Source organism: Felis catus, chromosome B4, assembly GCF_018350175.1.
Source record: "Felis catus isolate Fca126 chromosome B4, F.catus_Fca126_mat1.0, whole genome shotgun sequence".
Lineage (NCBI taxonomy): Eukaryota > Metazoa > Chordata > Mammalia > Carnivora > Felidae > Felis > Felis catus.
Window position 1 is genome coordinate 49374081 of NC_058374.1, and position 21092 is coordinate 49395172.

The 21092-nt window shown below is 38.9% G+C and overlaps 1 protein-coding gene across 5 annotated transcripts in view; it reads right to left on the reverse strand.

Annotated features, from left to right (window-relative positions):
* Positions 1-249: 249 nt before the first annotated feature.
* EPS8 (epidermal growth factor receptor pathway substrate 8) overlaps positions 250-21092 on the reverse strand; it is a 193485-nt gene continuing 172642 nt past the window's right edge. For all 5 annotated transcript variants that reach the window (XM_023256800.2, XM_023256799.2, XM_045061439.1 and 2 more), the window contains 4 exons: positions 11723-11945; positions 4570-4750; positions 3303-3432; positions 250-1522 (listed from right to left, as the gene is read on the reverse strand). In XM_023256800.2, coding sequence (XP_023112568.2) covers positions 1409-1522; positions 3303-3432; positions 4570-4750; positions 11723-11945 — 648 coding nt within the window. In that variant the 3' untranslated portion in view covers positions 250-1408. The remainder of the gene's footprint in view (positions 1523-3302; positions 3433-4569; positions 4751-11722; positions 11946-21092) is intronic.

Consider the following 21092-nt stretch of genomic DNA (forward strand, 5'->3'; position numbering starts at 1 on the left):
TTTACTACTGTGACCAGTTCTGACTAGATGGTAGAAGGAAAAGATAATGAAACAAGAGAGGTGGAAAGAAGAGAAACCAGTGGATAAAGTATTCTAGAACGGTTTTTACCCACTCCGAAATATACTGGAAATCAATCAAAAACACAATAAATAAAAAAAGGGCGGTCTCTGTTCTTCCCATTCCATTCAACCCTGATCCACAGTCTACATACCAAAGACCCCATTTGTCAATGCGACAGAAGCCATTTATTAACATACAGCAAATACTGTTTATTGCAGACTTTCCAGCTGACTCATGTGAAAAAGGCACTATGAAAATTAATGAATCTAGATAATCTCTCTAAATGGATTTATGTTAAAATATACAACATTCTTACATAACATCTGTTTTATATATGTGAAATAATATAACATTTAATGACAAAAATTGTGTTTCCAAAAATAACATTTGTTGAAGGTTAAGTATCTTTCTTTTCTCTATCTAGAATCTTTCACAGGATTAAAATATGTGTAAATTAAGTGTTTCTTATTACCAGAAAAACTTGACACAGATAAACACATAAAATGGCCCCAATATCCATTTAACTACTTATATCAATATTCAGAACTGAGGCTTTCATTAGCAAAATACTGTGACGCACACCAATGTGGGCTACTTCCTGTGATACGTTCTGACGGCATATGACCTCTTTTCCACTTGTGCTTTCTCATATATAAGAACACAATATAGATAATAAGCAGAATATAAACTAAATCAAAACACAGGCTATACAAGGAGTTGTGATCAACAGAGCCATGATACATAAAATGTCTTGGGAATGTTCCATAGGTTTATATTTGCATGTCCAAGGCCTTGTTGTATTTTACAGTTCACTAAATGTTTTGATTTTTTTAAAAAACTGTTGGCATTAAGAACTTTAAATAAATCTAAATAATTCTATCATTGAGTGTGTCAAAGAAGAGACCTAAGCAAGCAGAGGCTAGCCTACAGTAAGCTACACTCTGAATGACAGACACCAGAGTCATGGGCAAAACTGAAATCAACAGATTTTAAATCATGGGCAATATCTTTGTTTTGCTGCAAGAAATAAATTCACCACTGTCAAAAAAAAAAATGCTGGCTTATCCACTGAGATGGGGATGAAATAATTAATCCAATAAAGGAAACCTGACCTTGGTAAAGTAGGCAAAATATTTCCCAAGGGCAGAACATCTATTAAAATTATTCAGTTTTAATAAAAAATAATAGGCCAGGAAACAAGTCCTCTGATTTCTTATGTTTGCATTGTTTCTTTATGGTGATAAATTAAGTATTCCAAGAAATAAGGATCTGACATTCCCTTCATGGCTTCTTAAAACAAAGCACATTGGAATAATGCCAAACATTTCAATGGAGTTTAAAAACAAATTAGTGACTGCTCCCCTCATCAAAAGATTCCACTCCCGAATCACTAGCAGCAGCACTGATTTTTTCCTGTCGTCTTCGCATGATTTCTTGCAACTCGGAGCTGCCGCTGTTATCCTGAAAATTAAACATGGTCAGACAAGATGGTTACTGGTTTGTGCAAGCTGCAGGTCACGTAATGAAATGGTTCAGGGTAAAAGTCCTTTGTTTTCCCTCTAATATCCCTTGGGGAAAACTGAAGGCTGCCCTTCATGTAAGTGATGCTTCTGGACTTCACTAATCCATCATATGAATCATTTTCTCATTTACGGGAAGTCTTAAGGCAATTCATTCACTATGCCTTTTACTTGAACATGATAAAGATAAATCAATAATGTATGTGGAATGCCCCAGACTCCCTGGGAGAAAGAAAATATGTATACAATAAACATGATAAGATGGTGAATTATCAAAGAACCCTCTTAAGTCCAGCAAGATGTTCATCTGCCTTTAGGGGATTCTAAATTAGGCTCAGACACTGGGCTCAGAATACGCCGAAGTTCCCTTCAGAATACACGAAGGTTCTGACCCTCTGACATCATGTCAGCTCTCCTCCTTGCCAAGCCCTACCTACGATCCCTGTGCATCCTCCTTATTCTGCTCTCATCAATGGAAGTTTCTGGCAACTCAGATGAGTAATGTAAAAGATGGACTAGATGCAAGAGAAGGGTGTAATGGGAAGGCAGTTGAGGAAGGTGAAGAACCTCAGGTAGTCAGTCCGCCTCAGCTCACATCCAGAGCAATGGAAGCCAGAGATCAAGAGATACTTTTGAGGACAAAGTATAGGCAGTCTGAAACCAAGGAATTCGGGAATTCTGGAACTTTCTATCCTACCCTTAAGAAGTAATTTTATATACTCTCAATAAAATTAAAATATATAATGGTAAAAAAAAAACTGCCTCAGAAAAGATATAATTCTTATTCATATTCAATAGAAAGAAAGCCTAATACAGAACACCCCGGGGATTCATCTAACATGGAACTCCCAAGATCAGGACCATAGGAAACATTTCCAAGGAAATAAAATTTCTCCTAAGAGTGGTTACAGGGTTGCATGCATGAAGCTACTTCAGTCTGACTTATTTAACTGTTGAATTTAGATGATACACCTGCTAGAGAGAATTATGTATCAATTTTACACCAAAGCCAATATCCTTTCATTTGAGTCGAAGCATAATTTTGTGAAAGTTATTAAGAGCTGTGAGATGTAACAGTTTGAAACTACTACTCTTACACAGCCCATTTTAAGAAGAATAGGATATTGGAAGCTTAGGGATACTCAATCTAAAAAACATTCATTCTCTTCCTTTCGTACACACAGCTAGGACTAAATAATTACTCTTCAGCACTATTTTCAGGGATCCCTACCTACTATTGTCCCTCTGATTATTTAGATATATAACAAGACCTAAGACACAAAGCCAGAGTTTTAAGACCTTAAAACCACTAACCTACTGGAATCCTCCAAACTCAATATTAAGAACAGGCCAAAGAGTTCTGGCCTCTTAAGGCATTTACTCACTTAGAAGTGAATGTCCATTATCGTGTCAAAATTTAAATTCCTACAGAAGTAGTTAATGCATATAAAATCAGCACATTGGGCTTCTCATTAACTGTTCAAAAGCATATGCTCCAAGCTTCATGTTACAGGAGCATTTATGATAAATTAATCTTCCTGCAAATGGTCACTGATGGTCTCCAAGGATAAATTGTAAAAGCTGAGTCAAATTTAATTCAGCTCTCTGTGAAAGGGAAAACAACCAATGTGGACATCAACAGCTGATTTCAGAGCTTTCAATTTGCAGACCACACTCCTGATTAATGCAGAAAAACACCACCTCAGGTTGACAAGTCCTACCTCTAGCGCAGCTTTTTGTACAGTGATTTGGCTAAAGACTCTGGACCCTTCAGGGCAGACTGTCTTCAGTTCATCTTTATTGAGAGAGAAAAGCTGTGCACCGTTTAATACTCCAAGACTATTGACAGTCCTGAAAAACACAGAAGAAAGAAAAAGAAATGCAGCATTAAAAATATTATCTAGGTAAAACATGGGGTGCCTGGGTGGCTCAGTCGGCTGAGTGTCCAACTTTGGCTCGAGTCACGATCTCGTGGCTTGTGAGTTTGAGCCCCGCATTGGGCTCCGTGCGACAGCTCAGAGCCTAGAGCCTGCTTCGGATTCTGTGTCACCTCCTCTCTCTGCCCCTCCCATGCTCATGTTCTCTCAATAATAAATAAATGTTAAAAACAAATTTTTTTAATTATCTAGCTAAAACAAAAGAAAAAAATTTCTGGTCCTGCTATAACCTCTCTTCCAAGTGTTCCATACAATGAAACTCTTATAAAATGGTACTTTGGTACTTATTACGGCACTAACAAGGGACTCTCGTGATGATGACCTTGAGGCTATATAAGATGATTATGAAGTATCAAAAAGGAGCTGATTGTGTTTAGTACCATTATTGTTGAGTACCAATTCCTTGAAATACGGTGCTTCATAGGGGGATCAGATAACGTTGTAGTAACCGGTCAACAGACTAACCAGTGTATCTCATTCACTCATGTTGGGTATGTGAGTTTATAATATTAAAGTTCCCTTAAATATGTATTACTGAAATAGTTCATTGTATCAAATACACATTTATTATTTTCAAATTTTTAGACTATAAATAGAATCTTTACCATGGGTTTACCAAGGGAAAAGCTCTATTACGTTATAATCTACGATAGGTAACTTATTTTTTTATTTGGCTGAGAATCTACATTTTGCAGTTGATAAAAAGATATGTCCTCCACGGTCTGGGGAGTCTAGCTAAGACCTTTGTCCTCCCCTGTGTAACCTGATGTGAGGGAAAGGAAGCTACCACCTCAAAGCTACTGACAGTTTGCTTAAGGGACCGATGGTAAGGAGACACCATCACCTACAAAATAGAGCACCACCAAATTGTAGTTATTATTATAGTATAGAGTTTTAGCTGCAAATATCTATAGCTATTTCCTGAGCATGGAACATGTGCAGTCTGGGCTCCCCAAAGTTTTAAAGAGTCATCTGTGGCGTCTTAGCGACCAAACTGAAAAGAAGGCAGATTTTACACAAAGAAGTGTAAAGTATTCCCAGAGACACTTACACAGGGCTGAACCCCTTTGACTGTAACCACGTCTTCACGTCTTCTGGTGTGGAGTCATAAGTGATATTGACAACTGGCACGTTCTGCCGTGGCACGTGGAACCTCTTCTGCGCGGCACTCCGACCAATGGTGAGTCTGTGGATGAGCTCGTCCTGCACTTCCTCCATCTGAGATTTCCTTCCTAGACACCAACACAGAGTAGGTTATTTCTGAAAACCCCTAACATGCGTCACTCTCTCTAGAACCCAGTGCCAAAAATCCTTTGACCCCAACTGGACTTATAATCTAGCATTCCCACCATCTTCCCTTTCATCCTCACCCAGTACAAATCTCATGATCAATTACTGAAATCACTCCTTGGCTCTTCTCCTCTCTCTTCATTGTACTCATTTGGCAAAACCCCGCCCCTTGTTAAATCTTACTTTCTGCTTATTCTGTGCCTGCACCTGCACACTGCATATAACACAACAATGCTGAATGATCTCATGTTAAATTCATGAATATGAACCTCAACCATGCTGTTAATGTTTCCTGACAATCGCACTGCATTTCCTTAGGCCCCTGGTCTCAAGTGGGGGAAATTCTGACCCCAGAGACATCTGGCAATGACTGGAGACACTTGTGGATGGCACAATGAGAGGGGAGGAGGAGAAAGAATGCAACTATCATGTAGTAGGTAGAGGCCTGGGATGCACAAAACATTCTACAGTGTCCTTGTCAGTCTCCTACAACAGAGAATTATCCAGCCCTGTGTCAACAAGGTTGAGAATCTGCCCTGGACCAAGTAAGACAAGTGCCCTAGACCACTGTTAGACAAGTATTTAGTATCTTCTTTCTCTGCAAACTTCCAACACTCATTTCCCAATTCTCACCCTGAACTGATGACTTCACTTTCCTAATGTCAAATAAAATAAGTTATGAGAACCTCCATAAGTTCCCCTAGTGGTTCACCTACCAGCACTTTCCTCATGCTTCCTTCCTTCCTTCCTTCCTTCCTCCCTCCCTCCCTCCCTACCCCTCTCCCTGCCTTCCTTCCTCCCTTCCTCCCTCCCTCCCTCTCTTCCTGTCTCTCTTTCTCCTTCCCTCCCTATTACATTATGGATGAACTGTTTCCGTGCTCCTAAGGAAGGGCCACCCCTCTATGTGTGCACTAGACCCCATGTCCTCTGCCTATTTATTTTTAATGTTTTATGTATATTTGAGAGAGAGAGAGAGAGAGAGAGAGAACAGGAGCAGGGGAGGGGCAGAGAGAGATGGAGACACAGAATCCAAAGCAGGAGCAAGGCTCAATCTGTCAACACAGAGCCCAATGCAGGGCTTGAACTCACGAGCCGTGAGATCATGACCTGAGCTTGAGCTGAAGTCACAAGCTTAACCGAATGAGCCACCCAGGCGCCTCTCCTCTGCCTATTTAATTTCTCCTCTACTTATCCTAGGTTCTCCATTTTCCTCTTTTATTGGATCATTTCATCAGCATACAAACACTATCATTTTGTGATTGTTCTTCTTGCCTTTAAATGAACCCTTTCTTGACCCCATGTGCCTCCCAGCTATTGCCCATTTCTCTGCTCCCCTTTTCACAAATTCCATGAAAAGCTGTGTGTACTAGCTGACTCCTATTCTTGTTCTCCAATTTTCTCTTGAACTCACTGTTAAAAAATAAGACTTCTGGCCCCATCCCTCCACTACATTTTGCTAAACTCCTACGGTCAATTCCCAGTCACTGTCTCACGTAACCTGCCAGCAACATATGAAGAAGGTGCTCACTCCTTAAAATGCCTTCTTCCTGTGGCCTCCGGGACACCACACTCACCTGATTTTCCTCCTGTCTCGCTGGCCTCTCCTTCTCAGTATCCTTTTCTGATTCTTCTCATCTCCCCAGTAAGCAATGTTGAGGCACAATGCTTGGACCTCTCCTCTGCCTGCCCTCACTCCATCAACGAGCCGTGTGCCCTTTAAAAGCTGACGACTACCAAAATTACTTCTCCAGTCAGAACTCTGAAGCCATATATGCCAGCCATCTTCATGATATATTCGTTTGGGTATCTATCAGGTAGCTCAAATATACCATGTCCAAATCTGAAAGGCTTCTCTTCTTCCTGAAGCTTGCTTTTATGCTACGCTTCTCAGCTCAGTTCACGGGAATTCTATTTTTTCAGTTCCTCTGGCAAAATGCCACAGAGCCATGCTCGACTCCCCTTTGTCTTCTATTACATTCAATCCATCATCAAATTCTGTTAGTCCTATCGTCAAAATGTACGAAAAATCCAACCACTTTGCTCCATTTTTTTCTGTGACCAGCTTGGTCTGAGCCACGGGCCTATGTATGGCCTTCCTTCTATTCTCTACCATGGCACCCTGTGCTCCTTCATTCGGTTTTCAATACAACAGTTAAAATGGCCTTTTTAAAATATAAGTCAGATATTGCAAGTCTTCTCCAAACCTTTCCAAGTAATACAAATTACTCCCAGTGAAAGGCCTCAGAGAACCACCTCCTGAGGTAACTCCACTGTCCTCTGGAGCCCTCTGCTCTCACTCACGCTGGGTTCCTTGACGCTCTTGAAATTTAAGGGCCTCTGCCTGGAATGCTTTTCCCCCAGAATCCACTCAGTTTATTCTTTCCCCTCCTTTAGATTTCTCCTATTTAAAATTGCAACCCCCTTCCCAACAACACTTCCCATCCACATGGCTTTATTATTCTCCAAAACCACTTACCCCCTTCTAATATTCCTCATCAACTCAATCACTTAGGTCGCCATCTCTTGTTGTCAAAATACATGCCTGAAGAGAAAAGGGATGTTTGCCTGCAACAGCTGGAGCAGTTAAATATTTAGCGAATGCTCACTGAGTAAATGAATGACTGAGGCATTCTGCTGACTTTTTCACTAAGTGAGACTTTGAAAGGCATCATATACAAACTCCTAAATTAATAGCTAAGAGAACGGAGGTCAAAAGAGGAGAGATGATGCGTCAAGATCACACTGTTGTTAATTAGCAGAATTTAGTTAGAACTGGATTTCCTGACTTTCAGCTCACGGTTGCTTTATGATCAAAGTCATTGAATCTACCTTTGATGAGGTTACATGTTATCCCTCTCCCCCACCCATTTTATGCTTATGGGAAATATGTGTATATGCACATATGTTTATGAGAAAAATGGGGAAGAAATGAAGGTATAGGAAAGGGAATAATGTATTTGTGTATTTTAAAACATTACAGATTATATTACATATATTACATATATAATAGACATATTAAATATATATGTACATACACACATATATATATAGATATAGATACATTATTTGTATGTTACCTTCAAGGATTAAATACAAAAACTGATACAGTAATCCAGTTAACTGATTACCTTGGCAACAGGCAATGACCTGGCCTCTAAAGGAGCTTTTTGTGACCACTGTTCTATGATCTTTTTTGTCTTTTCTCTTCCTTTTCTCTTCTTTTTTTTCACCCCCAGCGAGAATGTTTCAGAAAGTGTTCAAGTCCTTGAGAAGTAAATGAAAATATGAAATAACCAAAAAGTGTTATTTCAGTCGAATATTTTAATGCCTTAGGCATTCTGGGAACCTTCTGAAGAAGGCAAAAGACAGAAAGAGGAGAAATAAAGGGAGAGAGGGAGAAAGAAGAGGGGGCTAGGGAGGGTGAGAGGGAATATTACTGACTGATCATTTAAGTAATACACTACATGCGTTTCACTAGATAACTCTTTTAACTCACTGCATCATACTGCCACACAGAATATGAGTACATCTCAAAGAAATCAGAGAGAAAAAGCGTCACCACACTAAAAGACTTGTTTTCTTATCTACTAACTTAGCCACTGCATGAACATCTCTGGTCCACAGCATAACCTTCCATGGAGTACAAAAACTTCTGCTGTGCTCCTGACTTTCGGTTTCCATTTGCAATGTTCTAGCACACAGTAACAAACCAGACTAACTCTACACCTCGTTCTGAAATAACACTTCTGATTACAAAAGATTAAATCCAAATAAAAGGACTAACATTTCAAAGGAAGTGGAAGAAAATGCAAAATAACTAAAGCATTGGTTTCTTCAAAAGTGATAAGAGGAGAACCTTTTTAAATCCTGCGATAAACCAATTTGAATAGCTTCTATGACACATGGCTCCCAACAGCCAGTTTGAATAGGCAACCATAGTTACCTTCAGCAAAAGAAGTGTCATTCTGTCTCACTCCTGCTACCTGCTAAATTTTAAAAACAGGCATGCTGGGGCTCAGTTGGTTAAGCGGCTGACTTCGGCTCAGGTCATGATCTTGTGGTCCGTGAGTTCGAGCCCTGCGTGGGGCTCTGTGCTGACCGCTCAGAGCCTGGGGCCTGCTTCTGATTCTGTGTCTCCCTCTCTCTCTGACCCTCCCCTGTTCATGCTCTGTCTCAAAAATAAAATAAACGTTTAAAAAAATTTTATAAAAACAGGCATGCTAACTTTTTTCCTTGTTTATGGCTACTTGGTAACTTTTTTTTTGAGTTGAGTATTCACTTTCCAGTTCCTTCCATTTTAATCACAAGGCTAAGCAGTAAGCAGAGAATGTAGGAAAGCATAAAAGGTTTAGTTTGAGAGAAACCTGGCTATCGACAAATACACATTTTGGTATGTCTGTCTGGATCTAAAAGACTTTTCAGAAGCCCCAACACTGATTCAGAAAAACCGTTCTCCAAAAGCGTGCTCAGGAGAAAGCTTTCACGAAAATAATTCGTTTAGAAAAAGAAATACACTTATTTAATATGAAACTATGCTTCTGAGTGAGATATCTTTAAAGAGAACTTTGTGTAAGTACATGGAAAGTTTTATTATTGTAAAGAAAAACATGCAAATGTTAATTTGGGAAGAAAGGTTTATACTTTATATGCCAATGTCACCCTTTTACTTATGAAAAACAGATTTGAAAGTGATGAGTCACAATTATCAGGAGAGTTGTCTATCTTGAAAGTATTCAAACTATGCCTCTTTCCCATTAGGTTATTCTTAGTTTCTTAGACTAGGACAAAGAACAAACTGTCCCAACCCACAGACTGTTCCAAATGGGGGCTAGATGCCTATGGAGTCTGACCTAGGCCTAGAAAGACTAACTACAGTCCACAGTGTCAAAGATCACTATGCTGACGTAGCAAAGAAGGGACGGGTTATAAACTTGTGGTAAAAATGAAAAAACAGTGTTCATTTCTAGGAGAAAAATTTTCCTTAGGGAAATCAATAAACATATTTATAGAACTTTCTCATCTCAAAACTACGTCTTTAAGTGTCTTTGAAAAAAAGTAAAAGCATCTTTTAAAAGAATACACAAACATTCAAAAAACTTCAGCAGCATATTATGCTTATATACACTGACATGTTCTCGTACACACAGTTTTTGCAGCACAGTTCACCATTTCTCTGAAACGTGACTTTTCTGTTCGTCTTTTGGTAAGGTCGGGATATGGATAAGAAGGTGACGGATCAACTTTACTTTGGGGAAGAAAGTAATGTATAAAAGTAGGCTAATGCTTATGGCATTTAGCCAGGATTTCTAGGACTAACATACGTGTCTTCTTTTAAATTTTTAAAAAAAATTTATCAAGAATGACCACAACTGACTAGATGTGGCTCTGATTCACTGAAATAAGAAAAATGTAGGGTGAAAATTGGAGTGAAGGATCCAGTCATTTGACTTTGAATCTAATCATCGAATCTCAGCTTTAAAGTTAACAGTTCAATACTTGTATCTGGATGGCAGAGGTGAGATTTGACAAATCTGGGAGTCATTCCTTCTCTAACAATATGGGCAGTACTGAAAGAAATGGAAATGGACCGATCATTTGCAGTAAAAGTATGTTTACATGGAGAGAAGAACCCAGAACTGAGCCCTAGGAGAGGCCACAATGAAAGAACGACAGACATCCTTTATACATATGCACACACAGGTGCATGTGCACACACACAGATACTCTTTATATACTTTTATCATATTGAGGAAATATCTTCCTGGCTCTAGTGTTCCAGGAATTTTTACATGTCAAATATAGGTAAGGCAAAGTAATTTTACAATACTTATACAAACATAATATGAAGATTAAATAATAAGAAAAATTACCTTAGAAGTACCTTCAATTCTCAAATTATCTATACTGCTGTTTAATGGCACTAATGAGGATAATCCAAGGTTTGCCATAGTGTCTTTTCTTTTAGTTTTTAAAATCTGGTTTTCACAGAAACATTCATGTGAAAAATCAAACTTAAATTTATGAAAATATGAAGTTGAAGTCTAAATCAAATGAAATCTGAATTGGAGGGCAAATTTGAAGCTGGAATTGGCAGGTTGACTCTCTCAAGCAAGTGTGAGTGTGTATGTGTCGCAAATATGAGGAAGAAGAGCCAGGACACCATGATCATGACACTGAGGATGACAGCAGCGAGCACTGGCTGACTGCTTCCTGTGTGTCATATTGGTCACAGTCAAACAGAGTTTTTCAACCTCGGCATCCATGACATTTTGGACCAGATAATTCTGTTGTAGGGGGACTGATCTGTTCATTGTAGGATGTTGCTAAACATCCTTGGCTTCTGCCTATTAGATGCCAGTAGCCTCTACCCCACCGTGATGAAAACATGTCTCCAGACAATACCAAATGTTCCCTCGTGGGGGGTGGGTATATAACCATCTCTGGGTGAGAATGACCGATCTAAATGCTTTAAATGCATTACCTCATTAAATCCTCACAATTATCCTATGAAGCAGACACCATTATTCTCCCCCACTTTTCAGATACTCAAGTATAGAGAAGATTATTAAATTCTTGAAGGTCACATGGCCATAAGTGGTGGTTCACTGTACAAACTCGAGTATGTCTAGCACCAGAGTCTGCATTCGACCACCACAATATAGTGGAATATGCATAGACATGTATACAATAGAGAGTAGAGAGAACTTCATGCTTCTTAGAACTACCTGAAGGACAAGAAACTAGATGAAAAGTCTTTGCAATCTGTGAAGTACCATGCAAGTATAAAGGACCACTATTTATATTGGATAATGTTTAATAACCAGTAGAACTAATAATAAACAATATTTTATTACTTAGCAGTGCTTTTAATTCACAGAAGAAACTGTGTATTTTTGCCCCCCTGGCAAACTTACGGTCGACCGGAAGTTGTTTGTGTTTCTGGTTATCTCGCACAATACTACCACCACTGTCACTGGAGCTGCTGTTCTGACGGGTTACATTTGCTGGGACCTTTGGCACAGAAACAGGTGCTGGAGTAGAAGGAGGAAGGGGTACAGGAACAGGAGCAGGTGTTGGAGGAGGTGATGGAGCAGAGGGAGTATCCGTTGGTCTTGGACCATATTCCATCCTTTGTTTCTATAAAAAGACAAATAATTAATTAGAAATTGCAGAAATATAAAACCTAGGCTAGGAAAACAATTTATACTTTAACAGGACATTGTTGGCTATTTATTTGTAAACTTACCTGCAAATCCATAGCAAATTTGCGTGTGTGTATACACACACACACACACACATACACACACACACACCTCCAATCCTATATGGTAGAATGATCATTAAAAATCATCTTTTAAGTATTCTACATATTTTTTCAAATTCAAAATGTAAGTTAAAAAGTCAAAAAGATATACTAGTAGGAAACAGTAGTATTAAGGATAGTAATAAACGTCAAAAAAAATAAAATTTGAACTTGGAATCACACAACACCAGGGTAGGTCAAAAGATTTCTGATTATTTTACAAATTCCATCAATATTAACCTCTAATTGCATTGGAAGTTTAAATATCAGTAACATAAAGCAACATTTAATCCTCAGTTTAAAAGTATGCTAGATTAAATAATATTTAATTCTGCTGCTTCCCATGTAGTTTGTTAAGAAAAAGGGTAATATCTCAGTAGATAAAATATCTCAGGACTATGTTTTATAATAAATAATTTTAAAATGCTGTTAATTTTTTCAAGCCTTAACACTTTCTGCTGTCATTTTAATGTTAGCTTATTAAAATCAGAAATTTTCCTTGTTAAATAGGAATGCTGTGGGGTAAGTGGTGGGAGGGTAATGGTATGGTCTTTAAATGTTTATGACTGCAACTCGAAAACATATATTAAAAACAGTCCATGTGGGGATTTGTATTAAAAAAGGTGAATGTGTTAATATATACAATATCAGTGGTGCCTGGATGGCTCAGTCAGTTAAGGGTCCTACTTCAGCTCAGGTCATGATCTCACAGTTTGTGGGTGCAAGCCCCGCATTGGGCTCTGTGCCGACAGCTCAGAGCCTGGAGCCTGCTTCTGATTCTGTGTCTCCCTCTCTCTCTCTTTCAAAAATAAATAAACATTAACAATTTTTAATAAAATAAAATAAAATACACAATAACTTTCAGTAAGTTTTAACTCATGATTGTTAGGCTATTTGAAAACTTTACTTATGTATATTCCCTATTAAACTACACAGGAGAATTAAAACTTTAAACAAAATAATCTTAACTAATAGACAACTGCAATATAACAAGTTCCAAATTCTCAAAAGGCAGTATTTGGGTGCTTTTTGTTTTTTGTGTTTTTTGGTAAGATCAAAGATACAGAACAATGACTTATCATTTAGGTAAAGTTTGGATACTGCAGTGGCATGACTTTAATTATGCTACTATTCAAGATTGGCAGAAAAAAAATGCAAAAACGTAGGCCTTTTGGTAATCTGGTCCTTTGGTTAGAGTAGTATGTACTTTTAATTCCTAAATTGGCCCAAATATAAGGTGGTATTGATTTTAAAAGAAGGCTCCCCAATTTCCACAGAGATGAAAAACGTAAAAATACACAACACACACCGTTTTTAAATTAAATCATTACTCAAAAAATTTTTTTAAAAAAGCAAAAACAAAAAAACCACACTATCATCACAGTTGCCTTCACAGCAAATGAGTCACACCTGTGGAAACCGGTGTGGGAAGAAACCCGGTTCTTCTCTGCTGTTTCTCTAAAAGCTACCACTCACCAGCCAGTGGGGTGAAGAAGGTGGGAAGGGTATCAGGCAGAAATGAAAGCAGAACCGAAAGAAGGGTTTGCAATGCGGCCAGCTTTTGGGATATACAGAGGGGGGAGAAAGAAGGGAAGAGGGAGGGAAGGAACAGAGGGCAAGATCCTTAAGAGCGTGCCACGAAGTTAGATGGGACAGAAGTTAGATCAGAAAGAGAGGCTGCTGATGCCCCCGGCATTGGAGGCCTAAAAACGTTCCTGATATATTCAATAACAGAGTTCATAGTATTACTATTATTATTATCATCATTCCCCATAAAATAATATTCCTATATTTGGGCCAATAAGACATTTAAAAGCAACCAAAATACAGCAAATATCACCAAAATGTTATACTTAGCACACACCAAAGTCATCTGATTAATGTAGATGCAATGTTCCTTTGACAAGAATAGCCTTTGCATGTAATTTCATAAAGGGTCAGTGAATTCTCATGTTAGGATCTCAAAAGTGTCAGTTTAAATTGTTATTTTTAAAGCTTAAACAAGCAAACAAAAAATCCTATCAGCCCTGCATTCCATGATATGATTCATACTTTCTGCTTTCATAAAAACAAGAGCAGCTAGTGTTCTGCTATCCATCAAATAATACTGTGAAAAATGGGATATGCTGTGTGTTACTGTCACAGTCAAGTCTGAAGACAGGCTCACCAAAACTCATGCCTCACCTCATTTCCGTCATTGCTGCATAATGCAACTTTATTAGTACCAGCTGACAGAATAATAGGCTTAAAATACATGTAGTTGACTAAACAGAAACCATATGAAAACTTGTCATGAATTTACTTGCATATTTCCCCCTTTTCCTGATCCTTTCTTCCTGCCTCGTGTCTCCAACCCATGGAATGAAAAGGGGGAGAAGTGTCTCCTCAGACCATCAGGACCTGCTCTGAAACAGCAACCAGGGCAGCGTTTCTGTGGAAGTCGACTCCTCACTCTTGGTGCGGAGGAAACAGAGCATCAGTACTGACTCTTGAAATCACTTCTCTGTGTCCCTCCCAATCTTCTTTACTCTCCTTTACCCACCACCCAGTTACTGCTCTTCCCTTCATTATTTCTGTCTCTTGGAGGCAGATCCAAATTGATGGCTCCTCAACTTCCAGGAAGTCTTGGAGAGTTGAACCACACCCTGCACCTTCTTCTCCTGAAGCTCTAAATCCTGCCTCCAAAAACTCTTGACCAAACTCTTCCTGGTTTGCCCACAACTCTCCCAGTGTTAGCACTGGAAGTCCCAAGTCCCTAACAACCCTCACTTGCGAGCAAACCGGCATGACTGGTCACCTTGAGGTGGACCAACTTCTCTATAGTGACTGTCACCCTCCTATCTCCCACAAATATATTTAAAGTTCTGTTTAAAACAAAATCCAGGGGCGCCTGGGTGGCGCAGTCGGTTAAGCGTCCGACTTCAGCCAGGTCACGATCTTGCGGTCCGTGAGTTCGAGCCCCGCGTCAGGCTCTGGGCTGATGGCTCAGAGCCTGGAGCTTGTTTCTGATTCTGTGTCTCCCTCTCTCTCTGCCCCTCCCCCGTTCATGCTCTGTCTCTCTCTGTCCCAAAAATAAATAAACGTTGAAAATAAAATTAAAAAAAAAATCCATCTTCTCTTTCTCTGAAAGGAGTCAGAATGACTAGAGCCCATGGCAAATTTACTTTCTTATTGATAATTCAGAATGAGTCACTTTAGCCACTAAAGTTGAAATTCTCCAGGATTAAGGACAGTTACTTAGAGATAAGCTCCTGATTCATGTAAGAGACTGCTTCAAGGGGAAGTTATGCAAGTAAGCCCAACCAAGCCATTGAAATTGAACTGTTCTTAAAATTTTAACCTACACATTTTTCCTCTAAATTTGGTCTCTTTGGAACTCTGCAGTGGAAAAAAAAAAAAGGCACAGCTGGAACATTTGGAGGGTGTTAAGTCCAGAAAATGAATCCAAAAAATGATATTAAAAAGAAGTGCCATGAGGGAACAAATGTGGGTTACCTCTGACAGCTCGCCAAGTAATTGCTATTAGGAAAATGGAGCAAACCACATTAAATGAGAAATTAACACAGGAGATGGAACTAAAATAGTATCAGTTACAATTCACATCAAATATCAGAACACGTGAGCAAATTATTTTTTGACAGTAAAATTACCTGCCTACAAATCAACTTATATAATTAATTTCCATCATTCTTATCTAACAATGGAAAACTAATTATATAGAATCATGCTACAGTATAAACCGTATAGAGTATTTCAGTACCTATTTGTATATTATTGTGTTTTTAAAATATTAAGATAGGTTCATCTTATTCTTATAGTTTATAAAGAATACAATTAGAGTGCACTATATATAAGGTTAATTTCTCTTTAAAAGCTGACTTTACAAAAGGAAATACATATCATGGTGTGTTTTAGGGAGCTTTAGGTTTAAACTTGTAAGCAGTCTCAACAAAATTTTGTAATTCTGCACATGCATGTTGGGCATTCATTACTATATATAAATAGTAACCATATATAAGTCACCTAGATCCATAAGATATATAGATACATATGAGAGAGAGACAGAGAAAGGGAGATGACTTTTCAAATTATTGCAAGAAATACTGGGGAAAATGTCAACACATAAGGCAGAATAAAAAGTAAACATCCTTTTCTAAAAACCATGCCTCTAATTAATAAATAGAATGTTCTGAGATTAATTTTGAAAACACATTTTAAAGAACTGGGTACTATCAGGAAGTAAGTCTACTGGAACAAATACGAAAACATCTTTAGTAAAATGGTCACTGTCCAGCAGTATCTGAATATCTGGACTGAGCTTGAAAAACAGAGCATTCATAACATGGGGTGAAATTAGTGGTGTTCGTGGTTTAAAAGTCACAGGAAATATTTCCTTTCCTATTTTAGGGCTATTTAAACATGCATTGAGAAAAATACCACAAATTTGTATCTAGATGGGATTGTAGAGATTGTTGACCCCTTCCACTTCACAGCTGAGCAAACTGGGCACAGAAAAATAAAATGCTTTCTTGAAGTTCACACAGCTAGTTAGTGACAGATTGGGGCTTTTTGCGTACTATCACCATATCTCTTGCTAGGAAACAGAGAAGACAGGAAATTTTCTGTTTAATTCACAGGACTATAACGACCAGGTATTCATAATTATTGGCACCTTGGTAGACTAAAAATATCTACAATAATAATAAGTACGTAGACTTAATAGTAAGTGGAAGACCCATTCAGTCAAGCCTTTGAGTACACCAGAGATAACAGGAGGGTGGGGTTGGTTTCTGCCCTCATACAGCATGAGAATCCATATGGGCAGAAAGGTAATTCTAGTAGATGAACAGTCCTAGTGCCAGAGGTCTGGGAATCAAATCAAAAGAGGTATTAGGAAACTTTATGTGGCAAGTAGATTATATGGGGAGAAAGCACCCTGGATGTCGATCTGTCGCCCAGCTAAAATATAACGAAGTACTGGAATGCTCTACAACAAAATTTTTATCAAAGGGTATATCATTTTTCTTCATTTCTCCATAGTCTCTCATAAGCATCCACTTCCTTTTCCCTGTGGTTTCAGTTCATCTTTTCTTGATGTTCCATATCTTTTATAAATTCTGCATTATTTCCGTCCCTTTTATTGTCAAAACTTTGTGGAACCCATGGGGGAAACACAATAGGTGGGAACGGCTGTCTTTACAGAGCTGTTAAAAATCACTCCAAATGTGAGGATATTAAATAGCCTAGACTCTCAGGGACATTGGTGGCAACTCAACACCTATTTACTTCTGCTGCCAGGTACTAGCATCCCTGCTATCAGAAAAGAATCTCCAACCGAAAGTGTCTGAACAACAGCAGGTACTGCTCTTGTGCCTTTCACCGGGGAACTGCCATCATTCTTGACAGGAAACACAAGGGTATGAAACAATAAGAGTCACAACTGTGTGCACTGTTAAAACATTTGACGACTTGTAGACGCCACATCGAACAGTTTACATCTAATTCCCTAGTCCCACCGTTCACAAAATGTCTACTTTCTAAGTAAATTATGTAATTTGGATTACCTTCCTCAAGTATGAAAAAAAATGGAAGAACTGATGAAATCTAAGGAATTGATAGATAAGGCAAAAATTCCACTCTGAGGATGGTGATTATCAGATTAACTTTTATCGCAATACCATGCATGGTAAAGTTATTCTGAGAAAATGTCTCTTAAGCATTCATAGAGTGAAAACTGTACGTACGTACAAAATGAGAAAACAATCTTTTCTAAGCATGATTCCATTATTGATTGAGTGCATCAGACCATGGGCTCTGAATCCAGAGTCCTGGGTCCCAATCCCAGCTTCACACAGCTGTTAATTGTGCATAACTTACTTTTCCAAACCTTAGTTTCCTCATATATGAAATGTGCCTACTTCATAAGGTTGTTGTGGGAATTAAACGAATCAGTATTTGTGACGTCCTTAAACAATGCCTGCACTCGGCATGAACACTGACTACTGGCCATTATTTACTCGGAGGGTAATACCATTGCTATCAGTGCATGTGAAGGAAGCTTAAGCAATTAATCATTAAGTATCATTCAGCAGTCCAGTACAGGGATCTAAAATGTTTTTGCTAGAAGTAGTTTCTTGGGTGCCTGGGTGGCTCAGTCAGTTGAGTGTCCAGCTTCAGCTCAGGTCATGATCTTGTGGTTCGTGAGTTCAGGCCCTGTGTCGGGCTCTGTGCTGACAGCTCGGAGCCTGAAGCCTGCTTCGGATTCTGTGTCTCCTTCTCTCTCTGTCCCTCTCCTGCTTGCGCTCTGTCTCTCTCTCTCTCTCTCTCTCAAAAATAAACAAACATTAAAAAAAAAGAAGTTTCTTTAAATTCCTTCAAAATTTTGATCTCAATGGATAGAAGATACCAGGGGGAAAAGAATGTCACCAATTTCTTTTTCTTTTTTAATTTTTTTAAATGTGTATTCATTTTTGAGAGAGAGAGAGGGAGAAAGAGAGACAGAGCACGAGTGGGGGAGGGGCAGAAAGAGAAGGAGACACAGAATCTGAAGCAGGCTACAGGCTCTGAGCTGTCAGCACAGAGCCCAATGTGGGGCTCGAACTCACAAACCTTGAGATCATGACCTGAGCCGAAGTCAGTCGCTTAACTGACTGAGCCACCCAGGCACCCTTATCATCCTTTTCTGAGGAGAGAGAGGGTCACTGGTAATGCTTCAAGAACAAAGGAGCAAAGCCGTGGCAGATGGCTTGGTGATTCCGATTCCAGACAGCAGGCTTTTATGGAGGACCTGCTCAGTGCTAGGCTTTCTGTCTTCCTTTTCATCAAATGCAAGATCCTGGCACTCAATAAATATTTGGGAGGTGAATAAGGAGATGAATAAGACACAGAGTTGTTCTTGATTTGTTTATAATCTGGTGGAGGTCTGTTAGGCTAGAGGGTTAGGATCACTGGAATTTACATAAATATGTGGTATCTTTATTGTCGTTTCAAAATAAGCCACACAGTTTTTCTTTAGGTATATTAGACCAAGGATGCTTTTGTCTTTTCCATCTTATTCTACCTAGTCACTGTGTGTGTGTGTGTGTGTGTGTGTGTGTGTGTGTGCACGCGCGCGTGCACGCGTTATAGATGCTTTGAGAAAAGGAATTCTTTTAGAGTAGGATTTATGCCAGATAGCAGATTGTCAAGACTGCTTATTAAAATTTTACAAGATTTTGGTGGTTTTGTTGGCTAAGCCCAAAGTTTTCAGGAGCTGTTAAAAAATAAACTCTTTTTAATACCTTTTAAAAGCAGAGCTCTTAACCTAAACACACACACACACACACACACACACACACACACACACACACACAGCTTCTATAACGTTTCCACATATATCACTGTATTCAGAGCTGCATCCAGAAATTTTTAGAAGACAGTCAGATAGTGTTGAAAAGTTTAAAAGGAACCAGCCCAAACAGGCAATTCCCACACATTTCTATTTACATAAAGTAGCAAAACAAACTCCTGAAGCTTGTGAGCACTTAAAAAATTTCTTGGTTGTGCCAAAGTTGACAAAAATGTAAGACGAGGCTCTGTTCGAGAAAGGAGGAATAAAATTTATGTCCTCAAAAAGTACTCTCCCTACCTGTGATATGTATCAACAGTTTTGCTTTGGTTTTAAACAGAAGCAACCTTTAAACAGAAAAGTCAACTTATGGCTCAGGCCAAGAATCAAGGAAAAGACAAGACCGAACAATAAACAGACAAAGGTAAGAGAGGTTAAATTCCTTAGGAAATTGCTGGTGGGGTAAAATACTTAGTTAGAATTGGCATTATTTGCATGTTTTGGGTATTTTATTGGAGTTTGCTCATCCCTAGTAAGGATGCACACAAACAAAACTTTGGATAATTGTTTTTAACTCTTGACTCCTGTTCATATGCAGCATCTAGGGAGAGTCTCTGTGAACAGTGTCTCTGATAGCTTATTACAAGTTAACTGTTAAAAAGTTAACTTTTTAACATTACATTGCATAAACTCAAAGGGTATATACTCCATCACTGTTCTAGGCATATATTTCACTCTTTAACACTGTTTAAGGCATTTGGTCCAACTGTCTACAGGAAAGAAGGTAAGGAATTGGCACTTATAAACCAGGCGGAAGCCTACGTTATGTCAGGTAACCACATCTCAAATCAGAAAGGAACTCAGGAAAGAAAAAGGTATTCAAACTAAGTCAGAAAAGTCACTTCAAAGATCCACAGGAAATGGAGTAGTAGACCATACCTTGAATAACTCAAACTCCTTCTTTGGCATCAAAAGCTAATGACAAATGATGAACATAAAATAAGTACACAGTACATATGCACATCAGGCTAGCCAAAACAAGCACGGCAAACAGAATTTCCACCACATCACCTTAAGTTATCAAGATACATACATTGTACAATAATTCTTTATAGGTTTGCATGGGGCGCCTGGGTGGCTCAGTCAGTTGAGCGTCCGACTCCCGATTTCAGCTCAGGTCATGATCCTAGGGTTGTGGGATCGAGCCCCATGGTGGGCTCCACACTGAACATGGAGCCTGCTTAAGATTCTTTCTCCCCCTCTGCCCTCTCCCCTCTCTAAAATTAAAAACAAAAAAAAAGTTTGCTTGACTCTTGGATTCTAGTAAGGCCAAAAGTCACTCTGGATGACCACAGGACCTATACTCAGTGTGAACACTATGAGGGGCCACAAGTAATGAATGGTCATGCAGCAGAGGTATGATCACCATCCTACATGTGGACAAGCTGTATCTTACTAAGCCTAGATCTGGCATGAACATCAACTCTGTCACTGGACAGCATATGTAGCTTCTCAAGTTTATGACATTATTATGGGGTCAGATGTGATTTTTTGCTGAAGATTCTGAAAATTAAAATAATTCTTCCTGGGGGCATGATATAGAAACCACCACAGGTTCATATGCTACATATGAGACGGTCCATCCATTCCGCCT